Raw genomic sequence first — 24,075 nt, 5'->3', positions numbered from 1 at the left:
TCTAGCATTTCAGGTACTTCTTAGAAGGAAGGCCATTCACCGCTTTTACAGACATTGACTTTTGTGTTTGCAAAGAAGTCTGTGTCCTGGTTGGCCCGGCAGCAGTGACATCTGTCCTACATCTCTGAATACACAACAACCATGAAGCACATCTTGGGGAAAGGACAACGTCGTGGCAGACATACTTTCCAGGCCAACCATCCAGGCCTCGTCCCAGGGAATAGACTTTTCAGAACTGGCAAAAGTGTAGCAGGCGGACGATGAAATGTCTAGCTACATTTCTAGTCTCAGGTTTACAACTCCAAGACATCCCTGTAGGTCCAGGCAAGAAGACCCTCCTGTGTGATGTGGCTACCGGTCAACCTCGACCCGTTAGCTGGAGATGGCAAGTTTTTGACTCCACACATGGGCTGGTGCACCTGTCTATCAGGACAACCATCTGGATAGTCACAAGCAGGTTCGTGTGGCACGGTCTCCGAAAACAAGTTGGCAGATGGGGAAAAATGTGCGCACAATGCCAAACAGCCGAGGTACAGCAGCACAACAAAGCCCTGCCACAGCAGTTCGAACCCACCCACCAAAGGTTCAACCACATCCACATAGATATCGTGAGCCCCTGCTGGTATTGCGAGGAGCATGGTATCTCCTCACCCTGATGGATTGGTTCATGAGTTTGCTGGAGGCAGCCCCACTTACTGACACAACCGCTGACTCCTGCACCTGAGCACTGATCGCGACCTGGGTGGCACGTTTCGGACTACCGGCCCACATAACCACTGACAGAGGTACTCAATTCACCTCCAGCCTGTGGTCAGCCCAGGCTAGCCTGTGGGGAACACAGCTACACCAGATGACTGCATACCACCCGCAAACAGGTTAATAGAGCGTTTCCACAGGCACCTAAAATTAGTGCACATGTCTCGTCTGAAGGGACCCAACTGGTTGGATAGATGAGCTTCCATGGGTTCTGCTAGGAATCCACATGGCACCAAAGGAAGATCTCGCCAGCCAAGTTGGTTGGCAGAGCACCCCTGGTGAGCTCGTACCAGCCCCATGGGGTGGGGTGAGAAGAAGAATCTGCACCAGTCCTGGACAGACATCGCGCGAGGCTCGGTACCCTGGCCCTGTGCCAACATCGCAGCATGGAAAGACCTGGACTTCCATGCTCAAAGGATCTGCAGAACTGTAAGTTTGATTTTGTATGAGGGGGCACATCAAGGACTGTTGCAGCAGCCACAAGAGGGGCCCTTCATGGTGGTCAAGAACGATGGGTCCATGTACGTCTTGGACATTGGGAGGAAAGAGGTTTTCATGATAGACTGACTTAAACTGGCCCATGTGGACTTGGATCAACCAGTAGTCGCAGACTGCCCAAACAGTGATTAATCCAGACTTTGGGTGTTGGAAGGTGTATCGTCAGTTCTTGGTGGGGTTATGTGGCGATCCTCTCACTATGTGAGGGAATTGGCTCCCAAAACGGTGGTTGTACGTCGGCAGGGAGGCCATCTTCCAAGATGGCATTAGGCCTTCTTCATCAATGGAAGAAAGCCTGCATGTGTGAAAAGTCCTTTATATATACTGATGACATCATTTCTGCCAAGAATGGTGGAAAGGGAAAAATGTACAAGCTTTGACTGGAGACCCGGTTAAAGCATTCTTGAGTAAACTCCAAACGTGTCTGTCATTATTGCTTTAGCGCTGTGTGTAGCACATAATTACAGGTGTTCAATCTTCTGCAATTGACTGATAACTGAATAGGACTATTTGATAATATGCCTGTTCACAAATCGAACACACGGTATCAAGGGGAACTGACTAACCTCAGTCGGATGTCTAACATTTTATGTGTGCACACCTACAATTGACTCAAACACCAGAAAACTGATGACTCTTTATGGCAATTTCCCCTGGATAAGGTCAATCAGACCCTGAGCCAAGGATAATTTTTCACAACACCACTTGTCCATTTTTTGTAGTTAATACATGGTTGTCTCCACTCCTGCTGATGAGTTCAATAACTCATTGTGTTATATCCAAATTCACGTTAAATTAGTGCGTGTAAAATCAGGGTTTCACTGTAGTTAGAACCAAATGATAGGATGGAATCAGGTCTCGAAATAATGAAGAAGAAACTATGTTAATAGTGTCACTTTTGGCTGTATGGCTAGGTACAAATAAAATGCCATCTACAAATTTGCCAATGACATCGATGTCATCGGCAAAATCATAGACAGCAATGAGGAAGAATACAGAAGGGTGATAGATCAGCTGGTTAAGTGGTGTCACAACACAACATTGCACTCAACGTTAGCAAAACTAAGCAACTGATTGTGGAACTTGGGAGAACACAAACCTGTCCTCCTCGATGAATCAGCAATATAAAGGGTTAAGAACTTCAAATTCCTTGGTGTCAACATCTCTGAAGATCTGTTCTGGGACCTCCATGTCAATGCATCATGGAGAAGGCTCTCCAGTGCCTATAGCCCATGAAGAATTTGAGAAGAATTGCTATGTCACCAGACTTTTGCAAATTTCTACAGGTGTACCGTTGAGAGCATTCTGTCTGGTTACATCACTTGTCTGGTGCCAATGCACAAGACAGAAAAAGACTTCATGGAGTTGTGAACTCAGCAAGCACTATGATGGGCATCAGTCTTCACTCCATTAAGGACATCTACAAGAGGCCGTGTCTCAAGAAAGCAGCCTCTTTCCAAAGGACCCTTACTACTCAGGCCATGTATTCTTCTCACTGCTACAATCAGGAAGGAGATACAGGAGCCTGAAGACAAACAATGGTACAAAAACATTTCTTCCTCTCTGTTATCAGATTTCTGAATGGCCAATGAACCACAGACACAACCTCATTTTTCTTTGTATACAAACACACACACACACACACACACACAAACAAACACACAAACACATACACACACACATATATGTGTGTGTGTCTGTATGTGTATGTATTTTATATAAACACAAATATACACATAAAGTATTTTGTACCTGTAATTCTGCCACAAAACAATGAATTTTATGACACATGTTCATGACAATAAATTCTGATTCTGTGCATTGCTTCAAAAGTGATATTTGAAGGTCCAATGGAATTCCACAGCTCTCATTATTTTCACAGTTTTCTCTCAGTAACATCAAAAAGCTTTATCATGGATTGACAAGCCAACCTGAAAGGTTAAAATGTTTCCCAGTTGGATTATGATATGCTTCTTTCTTTGGCTTGGCTTCGCGGACGAAGATTATGGAGGGGTAATGTCCACGTCAGCTGCAGGCTCGTTTGTGGCTGACAAGTCCGATGTGGGACAGGCAGACACGGTTGCAACGGTTGCAAGGGAAAATTGGTTGGTTGGGGTTGGGTTTTGGGTTTTTCCTCCTTTGTCAACTAGCTTTTGGTTGGTACAGTAAATTTTGATCAGAACAAGTGATAATTTGCATGTTTATATTATTAGAAAGACTTGCTTGATATAGGTCACAGATATGATTTCCTCAGTGATCATTTAAAAAATGCAAAAAATGCTGCTGCGAACACAATGGTGCAACTTTAATATTCACATCCCCCTTCATTACAGACATTAATTTAAAAAAAATGCAATTTGATTATTCAGTCAAAAGAGGGAGACAAATTCACTTGTTAAGTGGTGGTAAAATTTCTCGATTATCTCACGACTCAAAGTAAAAAAAAATCAGATTGATGGCCCCTTGTGGCTGACATTGTAACTAAAGGATATAATCCTTTCTTATTCAACTTGTAATAACAATTTATGATTGAAGAAAATAACAGTGTTAAATCTCCTCTTAGGTAGTAGAAAACAACAGAATCACAATCTGATTTAATCTATGCTACACATTGCCAACTACTCCTCCAAAGTCCTTGACATCATTCAATGCCCACAATTATACTAAATTGCCTTATCAAAAAATATTTATTATTTCATTTTGTAACTTATCCTCACCATTTATAAAATCTAGCCTACTGTTACACCCTGTAACTATGCTCAGGTTTTCAGGAAATTATGCATTTGACTCTCTGGAAATCCTTCCATTGACAGTTTAGAACAAGTGTACTCTCCTATTCTTTATATCATTTACAGAATGTATTACTTTGCCATTCTCTGTATTCACTATTGTCTATCATTCCACCTTGTGTTCCTTCATCAATTTTATTATATGCCTCTCTTGTAATATTCAGTTTAATGCTTCATTTACTCATATAACTAGAACATATTTTCCAAACATTCAAGTGCTAGCCTTGATTAGAACATAGAACATTACAGCACAGTACAGGCCACTTAGCCCTGTATGTTGTGATGACCTATATATACCAACTCAACAAACTAAACCTTATCTACCTCACACCCATAACTCTCTATTCTTGCATCCACATGCCTGACCAAGATTCTTTTCAATGTCTCTATTGCACCAGCCTCTACAACCACCCCTAGCAATGCATTCTATTCACTGTGTAAAAAACTGACCCCTGACATCTCCTCTGATGCTTACTAGTCTCACTCCAGGAAAAAGTTGCTGACTGTCCACCTTATCTATGCCTCTCACAATCTCGTAGACCTCTATTAAGTCACCTCTCATCCATCTTTGCTCCACTCTGATGCTTGCTGGTCTCACTCCAGGAAAAAGTTGCTGACTGCCCACCTTATCTATGCCTCTCATAATCTCATAGACCTCTATTAAGTCACCTCTCATCCACCTTTGCTCCAAAGACATGTTCACCAATCCAGACAACAGAGAGGTATATCTTCTCTGCACACTCTCCATAACTTCCACCTTTCCTTTAATGGGGTGACTAAAACTGAACATAATGTTCCAAGTGCTGTCTAACTAGAGATCTATAGAGCTGCAACATTACCTCATGATTCCTAAACTCAATTCCCCTGACTAATGAAGGCCAGCATACTACTCTATAAGAATTCTTAACTACCCTATGAACCTGCATTGCAACCTTCAGAAATCTATGGATTTCAAACACAAGGTCTCTCTGTTCTTCCACACTATTAAGAATACTGCCATTAACTATGCACTCTGCCTTCAAGTTTGACTCGCCAAAACGCATCACTTCAGACTTCTCTGGATTGAACTCCATCTGCCACTTTTTCCACATGACTCTGTATCCTCTCTATATCCTGTTGTAACCGACAACAATCTTCACACTATTAACACCTCTAACCTTCATGTCATCTGCAATCTTACTGATCCATCTTTCTACTTCTTCGTCCAGGTCATTTATAATAATCACAAAGGGCAGGGTCCCAGAACAGGTCCCTGCCGAACTCCACTCATCACTGACCTCTAGGCAGAATATGTTCCATCTACTACTACTCTCTGCTTTCTGCAGGGGCTAGACAATTCTGAATCAAGACAGCCAAGTTTCATGGGACCCCATGCCTCATGATTTTCTGAATGAGTCTACCATAAGGGACCTTGCAAAATGTCTTACTAAAATCGATATACACCACATATACCACCCTACTTTAATCAATTTCTTTTATTACTTCCTCAAAAAAACTCAATTAGGCTCGTGAGGCACAACCTACCTCTCAGAAACCCATACTGACTATTCCAGAGAAGACTATGCTCGTAAAAATCAATTCCAGCACTTTCTACTCTGATGCAAAAAATTAGATGGTATATTAAAAAATCATCTGTTATGTGAGCTAAAAGCAAAATATAATTGTGTGTGAACTTTGAATTGTGCTTCTCGAATTTGGACCTATGTTTAAAACAAATTTAAAAGATTGAATCCAAGTTACAAAATCAAATGTTCATGGTAAGCAACTAATGTCAAATTTCTACACCAGTGTGTTCAACTTCAGTATGTAAATCTAGCTGGCACTTGAGTGTTGCACCAGACGAGTGAGGATCTGACAGAAGTAGGGTCTTTCAGATTAGAGTCACCTCTGGCCGATTGAAGAATAAACAAGGTGCCACAGTCTTATTTGGAAGAACAGGAAATCTTGAACAAGATCTAGTCACCATCATTCAAATAATGACACCTTTTTTGTGTAAGTTGGTTCCATGTTTTTTGTATAGTATGTTTTTGATTATCTGAAATTTTCAGGATTGGATGTGTATTGGATAACTGCATTTTTTGGATAACTGAGAAATGGCTTTAAGCAGCCCAGTAGCATTAACAGAATACTTGTATCGGCCTTCGCTTATTGCCGACACCTCCCCACCACTGTTGCCGATCCTCAACATCTCCCCACTGCTGTCACTGATCCTGCCCGGGAGTTTTTCTTTACCTTCCACTGTACTTGGTTCTCTGCTGTCCCGATGCCATCCGCGCTCCTGCCTGGGAGGCCACTCCCCTTGATGGTGTCAGGACAGCGGAGAACCAAGTACAGTGGAAGGTAAAGAAAAACTGGAAAGAGAGAGGGGAGGGAGTTACCTGAAAAGAGGACAATCTCCACATGCGCTGTCTGACCCACCGACTTCCTCCAGAGATTTGGTATGTCACGTCTCCAGAATGGAGGACCATCGCCTTCCCAAGATCATGTTATATGGCGAGCTCTCCACTGGCCACCGTGACAGAGGTGCACCAAAGAAAAGGTACAAGGACTGCCTAAAGAAATCTCTTGGTGCCTGCCACATTGACCACCGCCAGTGGGCTGATAACGCCTCAAACCGTGCATCTTGGCGCCTCACAGTTTGGCGGGCAGCAACCTCCTTTGAAGAAGACCACAGAGCCCACCTCACTGACAAAAGGTAAAGGAGGAAAAACCCAACACCCAACCCCAACCAACCAATTTTCCCCTGCAACCGCTGCAACCGTGTCTGCCTGTCCCGCATCGGACTTGTCAGCCACAAACGAGCCTGCAGCTGACGTGGACTTTTTACCCCCTCCATAAATCTTCGTCCGCGAAGCCAAGCCAAAGAAAAGAAGAAAGACTATCACAAACTTCTAAAGGTGTACTGCAGAGAGCATTCTGGCTGGTTGCATCACTGCCTGGTATGGATGCGGCAACTCTTAGGACAAGAATTAACTCCAGAGGGTTGTTAACTCGGCATGCAACATCACAGGCACCAGGTTTCATTCCATCGAAGACACTTACATGAGGTGGTGTCTTAAAAAAAAGTAACCTCTATCCTCAAAGACCCCCACCAACCAGGCCAATGGCCTCTTCATTCTCCTACCATCGTGGAAAAGGAACAGGAGCCTAAAGATGAGGATTCAGCGGCACAAGAACAGCTTCTTCCCCGCTGCCATCAAATTCCTGAATAATCAATGAACCAAAGACACTGCCTTACATAGTAATATCACAAGATGGTTATAATATGAATGTTTACACTATGATGCTACCACAAAACACCAAATTTCATGACTTGTTCATGACAATAAATTCTGATTCTTATGTTACCAAACTGGTGCTAACAGCATGTCAGAGCCCTACATGAGCACATCAGGTGAAAATATTTTTTCAACCTGTGGCATCATGTTTCCGCTGAAAAGATTTTTTCAGATAACTGAGATTTTCAGTTAAGTTGTTTTCGGATATCAGAAACGTACTGTATTACAACACAGACCTGGGGCAAGACCTTTCACTGCTAGAAACGAACACTGGAAATGGCTCTGAATTATACAATGAAAATTCATCAATTTTTCAATGGAATAATAAAAAAATTGATCACTTCCTAACTTTTGATTTTAATTTTCATGCTGAGATCTTATATTGGAAATGCATAACAAATTAGATAAAGCCATTGATAATATCTGGCTATATTATGTATCATAGGTATTAACTCACATGGACATCTTAGATTTACCATCTCCCACAGTCACCAAGTGCAGTTTAAGTTCATTAAAACCTTAATGTGAATGTCTCCAGGTTGGAGAAGCTGTGACAGGGTACACTCATTTGAGAATTGCTTCCATCTTTCTCATTGCCATGAAGTGCATTTGCCACTGAAGTCCCACTTCTAACTCACACTCCTTCCACTTGTTGTCCATGCACAGTCAGAAGTATGTAAATTATTGTCACCGTATAAAATTGCAGCTCCCTGTTACTGATACAACTAAAATGCCAGTTAAAAAAAAATTAATCTTCAGTTATCAGGTATGTCACATTTGTGACAATGGATTTCACCAATATTAGTCACACTGCACACGACTCAGGCTATCATCCAAAAAATTATGTTTAGTGTTAACATTTACTTTCAAGACAATAAATTAAATGACATAAAATTCCATTATAAGTTCTGAAGAAATACTCACATATTTGGCACTGCCAAGGTAGAATAGTAAATTTTCGAGCTCTGAAGTCTTCACATTCAGAATGATAGAATTATAGGTCCCCTTTTTTATGTCTGGTCGATAAGTGCGGATACAATCTCCACCAGACGAGACTGAAACTTTGATCTGAAACAATGAGGACAATTACAGAGTGAAACAAGACAGGAATGAGAGAGGAAAACACTGAATATGCTGCTCCTGTTACTCACAGAGTTGGCATGTTTTCGAGCTTGATTTATTAGCTCTTTGATGTGAGAAATGTTCTTTCCTAGCGTGTCCTGAAGATTTTTGATAGGTTTCAGTTTATCCAGTAAACTATCCGTTTTTTCTTCTAATTCTTTAACTTTCATATAAGCATTAGCAACTGCAGACAAGAAAATAAACAACTGGTCAGTGATATCCTCTTGTCGAATTATCTTTTCCTCTCAAGAGATAAAAGTCACCTTTTTGTCCAACGAAGTTCAGGCTCCAAGGGAGCTACCCCATTACTATTATTTCCCATTTCCCTGCATGTCTCCAACATCCCTCATGCAGGACTATTAACTGACACAATGGCTACTGGCATGCCTTTGGCATGTGGGAGAAGAACAGATCGATTTGATGAAATTTACATGGACATAGGAAGAATGCACAAACATCACAGAGGGCAACACTCAAGGTCAAGTTCAAACCCAAGTCTCTGGAGCTGATGGACTCCAGCATGCCAGCACAGCCAAGATATTTTAAAAAAATTCATGAGTTTCATTTATTAGGAGCACAAATTAGTATTCAGGCAGAGATAAGATTAGCTTTTGCCATTCATTAAATTTAAGTTAGCTGTACTGGCAGCATGGATTTGTAAACTTTGTGATGTCTGCATGTTCACTAGGAATTCTAAAATAAAAGAAAGATTCAGACTGGACTGATGCTAGGAAATTTGAGAAAGATAATCTGATGTACAGTAGATCAAGAGAGAAAGATAGAGGAAATGTTACATGACTTTTAACAACCTTGGAATGTGCCTGGTGAGTTGCTATTTAATAAAGGTGGATGTTCAGTGCCAATAATAAGAACGAAAAACATAAACAGCAACCCATGACATCAAGGGACAGAGGAAAGACTTAATGAGGTTTTGAAGGTCAATTTTTCCCTAAGTTGCAGGAATAATTCCAAGATTAAAAAAAAAATTGACAGGCACGTGGATAGGAGAAATTCAAAGGGGCATGGACCGAAATGCAAGCAAATGCAATTTATGTGGAAAGGGGTCTTGGGCAGCATGGATAAGTTTGGCTGAAAGGTCCATTTGTGCTGTTTAACTGTATGAATCGACAAAACAGGGGAGGCCCGTTGAATGTATAGAAAGTACAATCAGTGAGTGCTTCAGAAAGATATCAAGAGGACAAAAAGGAGTCATGAAATATCACTGAAGGTAGCAGGACTTGGGTAGGAAAAGGGCAGAATTATTGAACATTTCAGCACAGAAACAGGCCCTGTTATAGCGGTGACCTGACCTCGGTTTCAGAGTTGTTCTTTGAGAGGTTAAACAAGATTCATCAACATGAACTGAGAGAAGGAGAGATGATCACATTAGGACTTAAAGAGAGAAATTGACAGGATAACTGCAATGAGAACACAAAATAAAAGATGTGAGAAGAGATGTTATCAGATTAGAACATTTTAGCCAGGAGGATAAATTGGATAAGATGGGGCAAGTTGGATCAGAGAAGGCTGAAGAGATGTTAAGGTGCATAAATTGTGATGGGCCTTTATAAAATACAGAGGACCAGAAATAGATATTTATTTTCTTGATCGAGACCCCTTGCAGATTTATACACTGCAACTCTACTTCTTTTATCGTAGGAGTAAATAAAATCATGAAGGAGTGATTGAAGCCATTTGTAGAAGGATTAAAAGGAAGATAGGGTGCTAAGTATCGGGAACTCACTGCCAGAAAAACATGGCAAAGGCAGAAATTGTAAGATCCAGGACAATAGAAGCCCACTTTGCACAAATGAACAAAGAAAAGGACAGAACTATATTTGGCAATATGCTCAATGAAAATCAGGTTGAGATTCCACTGTCAGCTATACAGTATATATAAAACCTTTAGAATTATTACACCATTAGACTTTATATAGGGGAGGAAATTATTTTTTGTGTATCCTGTATTATAAAAAGTACAAAGAACTATAGTACATTTCTGATTATCCAAAAACCACAACTGAAATTCTCAGTTATCCAAAAAATTTTTCGACAGCAACATGATGTCACAAGTCGAAAAAAATTCACCCATGTGGGGTTCTGACATGCTGTTAGTGCTAGTTTGGTAACAACTGAGCTCAGAACCAGCTGGGAAGACAGACGCTGAATGGCTGGATGCTGGCTCAGAGAAGGAAGCTGGAATCTCGAGCCATCAGTAAGCAACTTAAGAAAGTCGGCAGGTCAGGCAGCACATGGGGAGATTGTCCTCATTTCCGGTAACTCCATCCCCTCTCTTTCCATTTCTTCTTTTCCCTCCACTGTACCTGTTTTGCTGCTATTCTGGCGTCAGCCAGGAGAGCAGCCTCTCAGGCAGGAGCAGGGACTTTGGGCTGCCTGGAAGGATCGGCAACGGCAGTGGGGATGTGTCGGGGATCAGTGACTGAGACAGGAGTGGGAAGCTCGGGCTCCCTGGTAGGATCGGCGATGGCAGTGGCAGAGTCAGAACAAGTTTAATCGGGGGGGGGGGGGGGGAATTAGGATAACCATGTGGGGGTGGGGGGGAGGGGAGAGAGAGGTGGGTGCCACACCTGCTATGAACATCCTCCATGCGCTGCCGTCACACTTACCACTCCTTCCAACGTAACAGTCAAATGCACGTGCTTATATTGCATGGTGACGCTATGGACATTAGTGGTGCAGGTGGGAGGCACAAAAACTCATTTGTGAGGGCAATGCCCGCGGATGTCCTCCCTTGGCACCATCCATGAGCAATGAGGAGGTGCCTGGGATTGGCCACGGCGGTGGGGAGGTGTCGGGGATCAGTGACGGCTAATACAAGTATTTTGCCGATGCTACTGGGCTGCTTAAAGCTATTTCTCGGTTATCTGAAAAAAATGGTTAACCATAAAACGTCCGGTCTTAAGTATTTCAGTTAATCGGGAATGTACTGTATTTGAAAATGATGCAAAGAACTGCACCTTTTGCTAACACACATGAACAATGGAAAGAAAACTTACTTGCTTTGGCTGGAATGTTAATGGCAGCATTTGCATTGGCAACATCTTCTCTCAATTTGCTGCAGTTGTCCTGCAGTCCAAGTAAATTCTGGTTCAAGTCTTTTATTTCTGCGAGCACTGCATTTGCTGTATCATTTGCCTGTTTAGCTTTATCTTTTGCTGCTTGTATCTTGATGCTTGCATTGACTGTTTCATAGATATAAGCACAAAGCTTTGTTGTATTTGCTCATGTAAATAAGGCATCAGCTCAGACAAGTAAACAATGAACAGAAAAGAAGCATTAAAGGGCTGCTTTACTGAGTTTTATTCTTGTTGAAAAGCTTCACCCAAGAGCCTGCAGATTGACCTTGCTTTAATTCTAATGTACATCCGTTGATTTGTTTATGACACATAATTAAATGAAAAATTATGAATTAGTTCTGAATGATGAAGGTTGTAAATCTTATCCACAAAGAGAAACTACACATGGTTTTAATATCTGCCAGACTTACCAGTGGGAATGGCATTGAGTTTTGCAAGAGTATTGTTTAAATCTTTAAGCAAGTTTTTATTTTTTGTTGCACCATTCTTCAGCCTATTTTGTAAACTATTCAAGTCAACTTCTGTTTCTGAAAAGCAAAAAGCATTTTTTTAAAAAAAAGGTGATCATATTGAATTAATCAAAGTATTTGCTTGCACATTTCTAATGCTAATATTGAATATTTTTTTGATGAATATGGTTTTGCAGGTGTGATCTCACTTGACTGTACAGGCTGGCCCGCCTCAGACCCTGTAACTCCACCCCATAAGATTCCCAATAAAGGCTGATAGCCCTAGTCTCCTCCCTCTGTACCAGCCTTGGATCTGGGCCAGTAGCATGTAGAGACATGTCTGACATTTCAGGGTATTAAAGCCTTTAATTACTCACTTTGAGTCTGCTTGTGGTTATTGATCACGCTACAATTTAATATTCTGATTATTTGTCATGGACAAAGCAATCCAAGTGGAGAAGCTGGAGACTGACCCCAAGGATCCAGAGGCTTCCATCAAGTTTGATATGTGGCTGCACTGTTTAAAGGCTTGCATGAGGCACCATGAGATCTCCTCAAATGAAGACAAATACGATCTGCACCTTTCATCGGTGCGCCACTGAGCTTACCAAATAATACAGGACTGCAAAAAGTACGATGGCCCTGCTTTGGTGCTCCCATGAATCCTATGTATGCAGGTTACCTGCTGGTCACCCAACGCCAGGCCTCTGGTGACTCCATTGACAACTTTGTGAGGGACATGAGGGAGCTGGGACAAGCCTGTTGGTGTGTAGATGTGACCATGGTAGTCTCTCAAGAGGAGCTCATCTGCGATGGGTTAGTGGCCGACTTCCACTCGAACTACATCCACGAGCAAGTCCTGGAGAACGGCAATCAGACCCTAATGGAAGTTGTGCAGCTGGCTCGATCACTTGAGACAGCTCAGAAGTATGCCGACGCCTACTCTGCATGTCACGAGGTCACCAGGTGGGGAGCACAGGTGCTACCATCTTGGGACTCAGCGGCCCTGACTGCCGCTGCCGCCGCAGAGCACGAGGTGCAACTACTGTGGGCAGACCAAGCACCCAAGTACTGCCTGGCCTGTAGCGCAAACTGCTTGAACTGGAGGAGGATGGGGCATCACACCAAGGTTTGCCATTCTAAACCTTCCTCCAGCAGCTCCGCGTGCAGGCAATGACCCGCGTCATCAATTAGGATCAACCCACTTTCGGACTCACTTCCAGCAGCCGAGAACCGAACGGCAGGAACAAGAGGAAGATGACGTGGGATGATGTCACGTCTGGCATCTCTTCTGGACTCCACTGCATGAGGTTCAGAGTGGTGGCCATCTTCGGAATCTCCAGGGTGGTCATCTTATCAGCAGCCATCTCAACACGACAGCAGTAGTGATTCCGACAATGAGCTAACTCTGGCCTCCATTGTGTTGGACCAGAATAGGCCACACCAACTGAAGCGATCCATAATGGACATTGAAGTAAACGGTCATACCGTGGGCTGCATATTCAACATGGGAGCACTGAAAGTTTTATACACCCAGGCATGGTCAAATGCTATTCCCTTGCAGTGTCCCCTGCAAAGTGTAAGGTAGTTCTAACATCCAAATTCCACTCAATGAAAATCCACAGGTCCTGCACAGTGGCCCTAATTATGAGGGGCACAAAGTATAAAAACTTCAAGCTGCTTGTGATGCCCCACCTCTGCGCACCAGTCATACTGGGGCTGGATTTCCAGTGCCAGCTTAAGAGCATGCTGATGCGCTTTGTTGGGCCTCTTCCTCTCATGGTCAGAAACAATAAATTCCTGCATGGCCCACCCACCTCTCCGAACACAGCCAATCAGACATTGGAACACCGTCCAGGGCACCCGATCTGCAATCTGGCCACTCTTTGGGTCCCTGCACACCCCCATCACCCCCCCCCCCATCCGGTTCCAGAACCTCACCCCAAATGCAAACTGTGAAAAGTAGGCAATATAGCACCAGGGACAGAGAGTTTATAAAAGCTGAAGTAAGGCGAATGCTAGCGGAAGTCATTATAGAGCCCAATAACAGTCCCTGGAGTACACAAGTGATAGTGATTAATAGTCGGGAGAAGCACTGAATGGTCATTGCTTACAGGTTCATCTTATTGGATGCCTATCCCCTTCCCCGCATAGCTGACATAGTGAATGAGATCGCCCAGTACAGGGTCTTCTCCACTATCAATCTCAAGTGGGTGTATCATCAGATCCCAATCCATCCGGAGGACCATCCATACACAGCATTTGGGGCCAACGGTTGCCTCCACCATTTCCTGTGGGTCCCATTCAGCCTTACAAATGGGGTGTCTGTTTCCAAAGGAAGATGGACTGCATGGTGGATGACAATAAATTAAAAGTCACATATCTGTACTTGAATAACGTTACCATCTGTGGCCATAACCAGTAAGAACATAATGCGAACCTGTAGAAGTTCCGCGCCACCACTAAAGCTGTAAACTTAACATACAACCAGAAAAAGTGCACGTACAACACCTAGCGTCTGGCAATACTGGAGTACAGGGTGGAGCACTGCGTCATTGTTTCCGACTCCAAGCACATGCACTCCTTTTTGGAACTCTCACTGCCCCAAAACCTCGAGGCCTTGAAAAGGTGTCGAGGGTTCTTCCCAATGGGCCCCCAATTATGTTGACAAGGTCCACCCCCTGGTGAAGACCACCACGTTTCCCCCATTGGCAAAGGCCCGTAAGGCCTTCGAGGGCATTAAGGATGAAATTACCAAGGCAGCAATGCACGCCATCGATGAATCTATCCCTTTCCAAGTGGAGAGCGATGCCTCCAATATCACCCTGGCTGCCACGCTGAACCAAGCAGGCGGGCCTGTGTCCTTCTTTTCCTGGACCCTCCAGGGCCCTGAGCTCAGGCACTCGGCCATCGAGGAGGTGGCACAGGCTATAGTGGAGGCACTGTTTGGCTGGCAGGCCCTTCACCCTACTGACGGGCCACAGAGCCGTCATATTTATGTTTAACAATAAACAGCGGGGGAAGATTAAAAGTAACAAGATCATGAGGTGGAGTATTGAACTGGCCTGGGAAGCTCAATGAGCCACCCGATGCCTCCAAGCCCTCCACAATAGCCTGCCACCCTAGGGTCACTGGGCTCTCCACTTCATGAGGGCCCGCAACCTCCCCTAGTTGGTGGAGGAGATCAGGGAGCTGATCTGTAACTGTTCAGTCTGTGCGGAGTGCAAGCCACACTTCTAGTGGCCAGAGAGAGATCATCTGATCAAGGCCACTCGCCCCTTTGAATGTCTCAGTATGGACTTCAAAGGCCCCCTTCTGTCCACAAATTGGAACTTGTACTTCTTGAATATCATGGATGAGTACTCATGCTTCCCGTTCGCCACTCTCTGCCTGGATAAGAGCACGCTCATGGTTATTAAAGCCCTTCGCAACCTCTTCACTTTGTTCGGATACCCCAGTTGCATTCACAGTGATTGGGGGTCTTCATTCATGAGTGAGGAGTTACGCCAATATTTCCTGTCCAAGGGTTCAGCCACAAGCAGGACCACCAGCTATAACCCCCACAGGTGGAAAGTGAGAATAGCAGGATCTGGAGAGCAATTTTCTTGGCCCTCAAGTCAAAAGGGATGTTCATCTCCCCTACACGTCACCAAGTCCCTATTCTGTACTGTTACGAACTTTACCCCACATGAAAAACTGTTCTCCTTCCCCAGGAGGTCGGCGTTGGGAACCATGCTGCCAGACTGGCTGACGACCCCAGGGCTGGTGCTTCTCTGCAGACATGTTAGGACCCACAAGGCAGACCCACTTGTCGAGGAAGTGCACCTTCTACATGTAAACTCCCAATACGCCCAAGTACAGTACCCAGAAGGCGGGAAGACACAGTGTCCACCCGGGATCTGGTTTGAGCAGGGGCCCTGACAGAGGAGGTGCACCAAAAGCCCTCATCAGCAACCAGCTGGTCCCTTTCTACTGTCCAGACAATTGACCACTTGAACCCACCATCACGACCCCTCAAGCCTCCGCCTCAACCAACCCTACAACCATGAATTGAACCACCAACACCTCTACACCCCACTGGAACCCATTCAGACAAACATAATTCAGCCCCAAGACATTCAGCCTGCCGTACAGGTCACCGTCCCACAGAAGCTGATAATGAAGCCACTTATGTCCACAATCACAGTGATGGATAAAGCCACTGGACTGGCTGAATCTGTGAACTATTAAAGACTACACAACCGGTAACTATGGATGCTATCCCATTTCACCCCACCGGACTCTATCCAAAAAGAAAAGGTGAATGTGTACAAACACAGTTAAGCAGTTGTGACCTCACTCGACTGTACAGCCTGGCCCACCTCCAACCCTGGAACTTCTTCCTATAAGATTCCCAATAAAGGTTGATAGCCCTGGTCTCCTCCCTTCATACCATTTATGGATCTAGGCCAACAGCCTGCAGAGACATGCCTGATGTTTCAGGCTATTAAAGCCTTTAATCACTCGCTTCAAGTCTTCTTGTGGTTATTGATCACCCTACAATGGAGTTATTTCTGCCATGCATTAGTTTTAAACTGGAAGATCAGACTAGTAAGTTATTGAGTGGTTTTAACTTTCTGAAGGAAGAGAGCCAGATTGCAGTAAACCATGGAGCAGACCGCTGGAGACATTTGGGAGGCCATTGGAAGTGCAGTGCAAGAAGACAGAAGCATGGCAAGAGGGCCGGCATTGGCGTTAGACTGAGAGTTAACTCATTCAGGCCCATGCTCCTGACAACTTTACAAATGCAAGATCTCTAGAGAAAAAAAATGGATTACCTGAGGCTGCATTTGAACAATAACTGCAGGGCTGCTATGCTCTGGTGATTACAGATTATAGACTCTAGCCACATGGTCTTATCTCTTTCAGGGCAGACAGAACTGCTGCTGCTTCTGGAAAGACTCAAGGAGGGGGTCTGTGCATTTACATCAGTGAGAACTAGTGCACAAATGTCTCTGCTCAGCAGAGGGAGAGTATCTGATGGTGAAATACAGATCCTTCTAACTTCCCAGGGAATTCATGACCACACTGATTGCTCCACTTTACATTCCATCTTCAACAAAGGAAGGTGAAGCAAGAAGGAGTTTTATGGTGCCACCTGTGAAGCTCAGGTATCTCACCCTTATGGTTGCATGATTATAGCTGGAGACTTCAACCACGCCAACCTGAAAACTGTTCTACCACAGTTTCAACTTCACGTTCACTTCACCACCAGAGGAGAGAGAACTCTAGATCAAATGTACATCAACATCCCTGGTGCATACATGGCTGTCCCTTGCCCCCCATCTTGGACACTTGGATCACATATCCGTCTGCTATCCCTAGGATAGAGACCACTGGAAAAATGAACTAAGCCAGTTCACAGGGAGATTAGGACGTAGCTATGAGGGAGAGGGAAGGGAATAGTGAAGGGTCACAGCAGTGCTACAGGACTGCTTCGAGATCATGGGCTGGAGCTGTGTATAGATGAGTACACAAGCTCATTGACTAGCTACATTAGAAAGTGTATTGAGGATGTCACAGAGATCAAATGCTACACAACCAGGGCTAACCAGAAATCATGGATGGACACAGAGGTCTGTGCACTCACAGGGCTAGCGATGCTGCCTTTAGGACAAGAGACAAGTTGACACTAAAATCAACCAAAGATGCATTTTCCCATGCAATTGGAAGCAAAAAGACAGCTATGCAATACCGGTGACATGAGGCACATGTGGCAAGCGATCAAAACTATAATAAACCACAAGAGAACCTTGCAAGTTAATGACAATAATGCCTCCATTTCAAATAGACTGAACATCTTCTATGCACAGTTTGATGTCAAAGAAAGCTCCTTCTCTTCCTGAAGAACAGGCCCCTTGTGTAGCTGTGGCTGAGATGGGGAGGATCCTATCCAAGACAAACACACACAAGGCAATGGGACCAGACAGCATACCCTGCTGGGTATCAAAGGCCTGTGTTTACCAACTGATGGAGTACTCTATGAGATCTTAACTTATCATTGCAGCAGTCCATTGTCCACATAGGTTTCAAGGTAGCTCACATCTTCCTGGTACCACAGCAGATGACAGTAACCCTCAAATATTACCGCCCAGTGGCACTGGATCCATTTCAATTCACCTTCAGATGGAACCATTCCAATGATAATCCCATTGCCTTGTTCCTCTACTCTGTCCTGTCCCACCTGGAGAACAATGCCTCATAGGCCAGGCTGCTATTCATTGATCAGCTCAGAGTGTAATACATCCTACTCCAGAGGCTGCTGGAGAAGCTGTCTTTGCTGGGACCTCAACATCTGTAACTGATCCTGGACTTCCTAACAGAAAGACCACAGTGTGTCTGACTTGGCAGCAGAACATCGAGCACCATCACGCTGAGCACTGGCGCATATCAGGGCTGTGTGCTCACTCTGCTCCTGTTCATGATACTGACCCATGACTGCATCACTGGATCCAGCTACAATAGAGTCATCAGGTTTGCAGATGACACAACAGTAGTGGGCCACATCAGCAATAATAATAGGTCTCATTACGGAGTAGAGGTGAAAAATCTCGTGAGATGGTGCAAAAATAACAACCTGAGTCTCAACATGGACAAGGGAAAGGAGATGATCGTAGACTTTATGATGACCAGGGAAAACAACTCTCCACTGCACATTAATAGCTCGGGAGTAGAAAGCGTGGAGAGCACCAAGTTGCTCGAATTTCACTTATGGGGTGACCTATTTTGAACATACAACATCTCCTCACTTGTCAGGATGATGCAACAGCAGATGCATTTCCTGAGAAGATGGAGGTGGGCAAGGATACCAGCCACCAACTTGTCAACTTTCTACAAGGGTTCTATGTTTGGTACCATTGTGTACAGCGTCAGATTGGAGGTCAATTCACAAGACCATAAAAGCTGCAGAGAGGATCACTGAGATCTCCTTTCACACATCGATGGGATTTTCCAGGATTGTTGTTTAAAGAGGGCTTACAAAATCAACAAGGAGCTCTACCACCCTGCACATAGCATCTTCCGGCTACGGTTCTCCCGTCGGGAAAAAGATACGGGATTATCAGAGTCAGAACCACAAGAGTGAGGAACAGCTTCTTCACATGGGAAATGAGAATACTGAATGACTGTTAAAGTTCTCTGTGACTCTACTATTTATTAACAATATTTATTTTAGTATACGTACTGTGTATGTGTATTGTTTGTCCGTAAATTTGTTACGTCTGCTCGCATGTTTTGCACTGTTGTGTACCGTGGTCCAGAGAATGGTGTTTCATCACGTTATACTGGTATAATCGGATTACAAATAAACTTGAACTTGATATCATATGACTGGGTAATGAGACAAGGAAATTGGCCAGTACTGAGTTTGAGGATCTTAAATGGAATAATAAAGAACCATTCGGCAATGAAAGCAAAAATTCAATGTGTTCTCACTTCTAATCATTATTTTTTAACTATTGCTGGAAAGTATCAACAGTGGAAAGTATACAACAGTACTTTGAATTCAGAGTGAGTGCAGGTTTGGGTTAGGGCATAATTGAGTTTGATTTGTCAACCCTCACACAGAGTTCTGCATGGAGTTTTGGACTCTCTATTTTTGGGAGAAGTTTGAATAAGAAAAGCTTCTACCCAATGGGATTTAGAAGAACGAGGTCTACACGATTGTAAGAGTCATTGAGGGAGCAGCCAGCACCTGTTTCCCAGGACAGGATCAGCAAACACTAGAGTACATATGCACCAAGTGAAGGGAGGGAAGATTAGGGGAAACATCATGGGTAAGTGCTTTGTAGGTTTTTTTTACAGTTTTGGGTGCCTAGAATGCCTTCCAGGGATGGTAGTGGAGGATGAAACATTAGGGGTATTTAAGAGACTCTTAGACAGACACATTGATGAAAGGAAAATAGAGGATTAAGAGGGTAGGGAGGGTTTTGGTTTTTTTGGGGGAAATATATGGATTGGCACAACGTCGATGGCTGAAGGGCCTGTAATATGCTGTATTGTTCTTTGTTCTGAGATATAATCCTATAAAAAATACAAGATTCTGAAACGGAATGTCATGAAAGATAGCTCTGTTTCCCAGAGAAGCAATTGTACCAAATACCACCACCTGTAAGTTCATCTCCACCCATCTATTTGTACTATAATGCAGGCTCTTCATTCCTCTGGCACAAGATAATAATGAGCCCATAGATGAGAATTCAGTAATATAGATGGGAGATTTAGAAAAATTCAGGTCATCAAGAAGCAAAGTTGACAAAGATATCACTTTAGTTATTAATAGGGCAATTGCTTTAGTTAAGAGGTACTTCAGAAGCAAGGAACATACATGCATCAGAAAGGCTGTTTATTAGCTAAGGCCTTTTAGAGATCATCGCCTGATGATAAGGTAGAATAATATTCAACACTAACAATGATAATCACCCTATCACATCAGATGCTGAGTATTAAGCTGCTCTAAATAATGGCAATTCATAAATATGACATTGTATATAATCTTGGATCGCGCCACATGATCAGGAAATTTCATTAGGTCCAGTATGAGCAGTGATATGCCAACACACAATTTTTAAATTTCAATCTCAAAACATGGTCGTTCTGATTTAAAAATATATCAAGTAAGATAGTGACAGAAATTTCCCACCCAATCGATTTTAGCAAAGAAAACATTTTTTTAATCAGAGAGAACATTTCTTTCATCTTTGTGGATCATTCTATCATGACGTCTCTTCTGCTGGTATCTCCGACACTGATTTACAATTTACAGACAGCACAAGCCACATTGTATGAAGGGTTTCCAGACGTCATTTAACCCTCAATGTATTTTATATTATTATATTTTATAAATGTTATGTTATTTCATCTTTAACCTTGAGCTATTAATGCTTCCAGAGGCTTAATTTTTCTTTCATGACAGCATTCTCTCTATACATGACAACGTCCAAGGAATATGAGTGGTAGTTACTGCAGTGCCATGTTCATTGCTTTGGTTGGGTTCCATTGCTACTAGCTTCATTTGAGCCCAATGAATCGCAAAGGCTGTCAGCATCAAAAATGTGCTCTGTATGAGAGGGAACTGAATGTGGGTGTGGACTCTACAGAGACACACTTAGTCAAATAACTGCCTCACAGCTACAGAGACCGGACATTGGGTGCTCCCTGTGTGAAATCTGCACTTTTCTCGTGTTGCTTGTAATGGATGCTGTGTAATCTGCTGAGTTTCTCCAGCATGTTTGTGCATTGCATTAGACCACAGCATCTGCAGACTTCATTATTTAAACCCCGGTGACACTATGGGTTTACTTACACATCTCATAGACATGTGAGTTGGTAGGTCAATAGGCCCTAGTGTGTAAGTAAGTCGTAGCCTATAAGAAGAATTGATGAGAAGATGGAGAAGAATTTTTAAAAATGGGATTAATGTATGATTAGTGTACATGGATATTGATGTTCAGTGTGGAGTCATCAGGCCAAAGATTGGGAGGTAACAGGGAGATTTGGAATCTGGTAAGGAAAAAGAGGCCACTGTCTATAACCTGAGGATATTGACAATAACAAAGGATGGGGCGGGGTTGAGCAGTGGTGGCTTGAAATTCAGGACCTCCAAGCAATAAAGTATCACAACATCAATCAAAGAGTTGGGGGACAACAAAAGGTCAATGGCCAATTGGATTGTTCATGTGGTAATAGCCAGGTGAAGAGGAAATCAGGATTAGACTCAAAGTGGAGGTATCAGCTAGATTGGCAGTGGTCAAAGCCTGGGCCTTTGAGAAGTTCAGGGTACATTCAACTGATCAATGGTCTGGGAATAAAGATGGACAAGTGTCAAAGGAGGTGGGATGAGAGGGAAAAGTGATCAAGTGGTCAGCAGTGTCTGAAAAATGTAAATGAAAAGTCTAACAATGCACTGTGAGGTCCTAGACAACTGAGGAATCCCCACTACCATTTGCTACCAAGGGGCTTTGGAACAATTTATCTGACATTGCTCTAAATCTAGTATTGCATGTGATGGATATAATTCGACACATGGCAGACACTGGTTGGTCAGATACAGAATGTTGCAAAATGACCAGGAAATTTAACATGTTTTCTTCTATGCTAAGCATATTTTAAAGCAGATAGTGGTAAAATAATAATTCTGTGACCTAATATCTCAGCTTGCTTCTATTACTTTAAAATAGTCCCATCTACCCAAAACTTACCTTTTATATCTGTCCCCAGTCGCTGGGCGTCATTCAACTGTTTAAAGCTTGCCTGTAATGAGCTCTTGGCAGTATCCTTCAAAGATCCATTTGGACCTGATGCCTGATAGAAGGAACACAAGCCATAGTTAAACAGGACCACAATTACAGGTGTACAATCAAGTTGAAGATGTTGTCCAACAACATTTCTGGATGGTATTGCTGATTTTGTCAGAACAAAATGTTAACATTCTGTTGATATACCTTTGGGCAGCCACACACATAACAGGTCATAGCATTCTCTGCTTTGATGTTTGTCTGTGATTCTCTTTCACTTAATCATAATCTTATTCTTCATCTGCCATTAAATATTTGGCTTATTGATGGTTCTCCATCAATTCGACAACTCTTCTCTCCCTAATAGATAAATCAGTTTTGGCTTAGGGAAGAATACCATTGTGTACATTTGGGTGAGGTTTGCATCAATGGAGTGTTACTGACAACAGGAGCATTGATCAGAAACTTCTAAGTCACAAATCTGACAGCTTTGGACCTTAAAGATATCATTTCTGTAATGCAAAATAATTCATCCAAACTGATGAATGTCATTAAGAGTGCAACAATGAAAGATATTTGAGTCAGTTCCACTCAATTTACTCAACTACTTTGGATATTATCTAATTTAAAAACACGCTCTCAGCGGCATTAGCAATACTGAGCCAGTGCATTCAAATGAAACAGTGTGCTACTTTAACAATATTTATCTGTACAAATTATATTACTTTTCTGCTTCACTTACTTAACTTAGTCCATTATTCAAAATAAATATTTCCAGGAATACTGGAAAGGGGCAGATGAATGGCACTGAATGGAGAGAATAATATAAAATTTACACAACTGAAAAAGACCATTCAGCATGGAATGTTGGCCTTCATCACGAGAGGAATTGAATTCAAGAGCAGGGAGGCCATGCTGCAACTGTACAAGGTACTGGTGAGGCCACATCTGGGATACTGTGTGCAGTTCTGGTCTCCATATTCTGGCCTTGGAGGCACTCCAGAGGAGGTTCACCAGATTGAACCTGGAGATAGGGGGTTGACATACGAGGAAAGACTAAATCATCTGGGGTTATACTCACTTTGAATTCAGAAGAATAAGAGGAGATCTTATAGAAACATAAAATTATAAAAGGGGTAGATAAGAAAGATGCAGGAAAATTGTTTTCACTGGTAGGTGAGACCAAAACTAGGGGAAACAGCCTGAGGGTTCAGGGGAGTAGATTTAAGATGGAGATGAGAAAAACTGTTTTTCCCAGAGAGTAGTGAAACTGTGGACTTCTCTGCCCAGGGAAACGGTTGAGGCTACTTCATTAAACATTTTTATGGTTCAGTTAGATAGCTTTTTTACTTAAAAAAAAATTAAGGGATATAGGGAAAAGGTAGGTAAGTGGAGTTGAGTCAATGATCAGATCAGCCATGATCTTATTGCATGGCGGAGAAGGCTAAACAGACCAGATGGTCTACTCCTGCTCCTATTTCTTAGGTTCTTATGGAGCACATTGTGTCTCTGCTAGTTACACAATAAGCTACAATGTTGTCCTAACCTTTAGCAGTTGTCTGTCACTATGCAGCTGATAGCTCTTCAGGAATTTATCCAAGTATCATTTAAATGAGATGAGGATTTCTCCCTCTACCACCTACTCAGACATGGAGTTCCAGACCGCCAACACTTTTGAGATGATTTTTAACCCCCCCCACCCTGTTCTGTCACTACTCCTTCTGCTACTTATTTGAAATTTAGGACCCTTGGCTGTTGATCCCCCTACCAAGAGATTTGATTGAGTAAAAATATGATGAACTGAATGATCC

At 43.1% G+C, this 24,075-nt stretch overlaps 1 protein-coding gene across 2 annotated transcripts in view; it reads right to left on the bottom strand.

Moving 5' to 3' along the window:
- lama2 (laminin, alpha 2) overlaps nt 1-24,075 on the bottom strand; it is a 361,112-nt gene that overhangs the window by 57,140 nt on the left and 279,897 nt on the right. For both annotated transcript variants that reach the window (XM_069886986.1, XM_069886987.1), the window contains exons 41-45: nt 22,229-22,331; nt 11,952-12,068; nt 11,461-11,646; nt 8,473-8,627; nt 8,246-8,389 (exon numbers count right to left, since the gene is read on the bottom strand). In XM_069886986.1, coding sequence (XP_069743087.1) covers nt 8,246-8,389; nt 8,473-8,627; nt 11,461-11,646; nt 11,952-12,068; nt 22,229-22,331 — 705 coding nt within the window. The remainder of the gene's footprint in view (nt 1-8,245; nt 8,390-8,472; nt 8,628-11,460; nt 11,647-11,951; nt 12,069-22,228; nt 22,332-24,075) is intronic.

Source organism: Narcine bancroftii, chromosome 6, assembly GCF_036971445.1.
Source record: "Narcine bancroftii isolate sNarBan1 chromosome 6, sNarBan1.hap1, whole genome shotgun sequence".
Taxonomy (NCBI): Eukaryota; Metazoa; Chordata; class Chondrichthyes; order Torpediniformes; family Narcinidae; genus Narcine; species Narcine bancroftii.
Note: the sequence above shows the minus strand (reverse complement) of the source record. Positions and strands in the feature narration are given on the sequence as shown.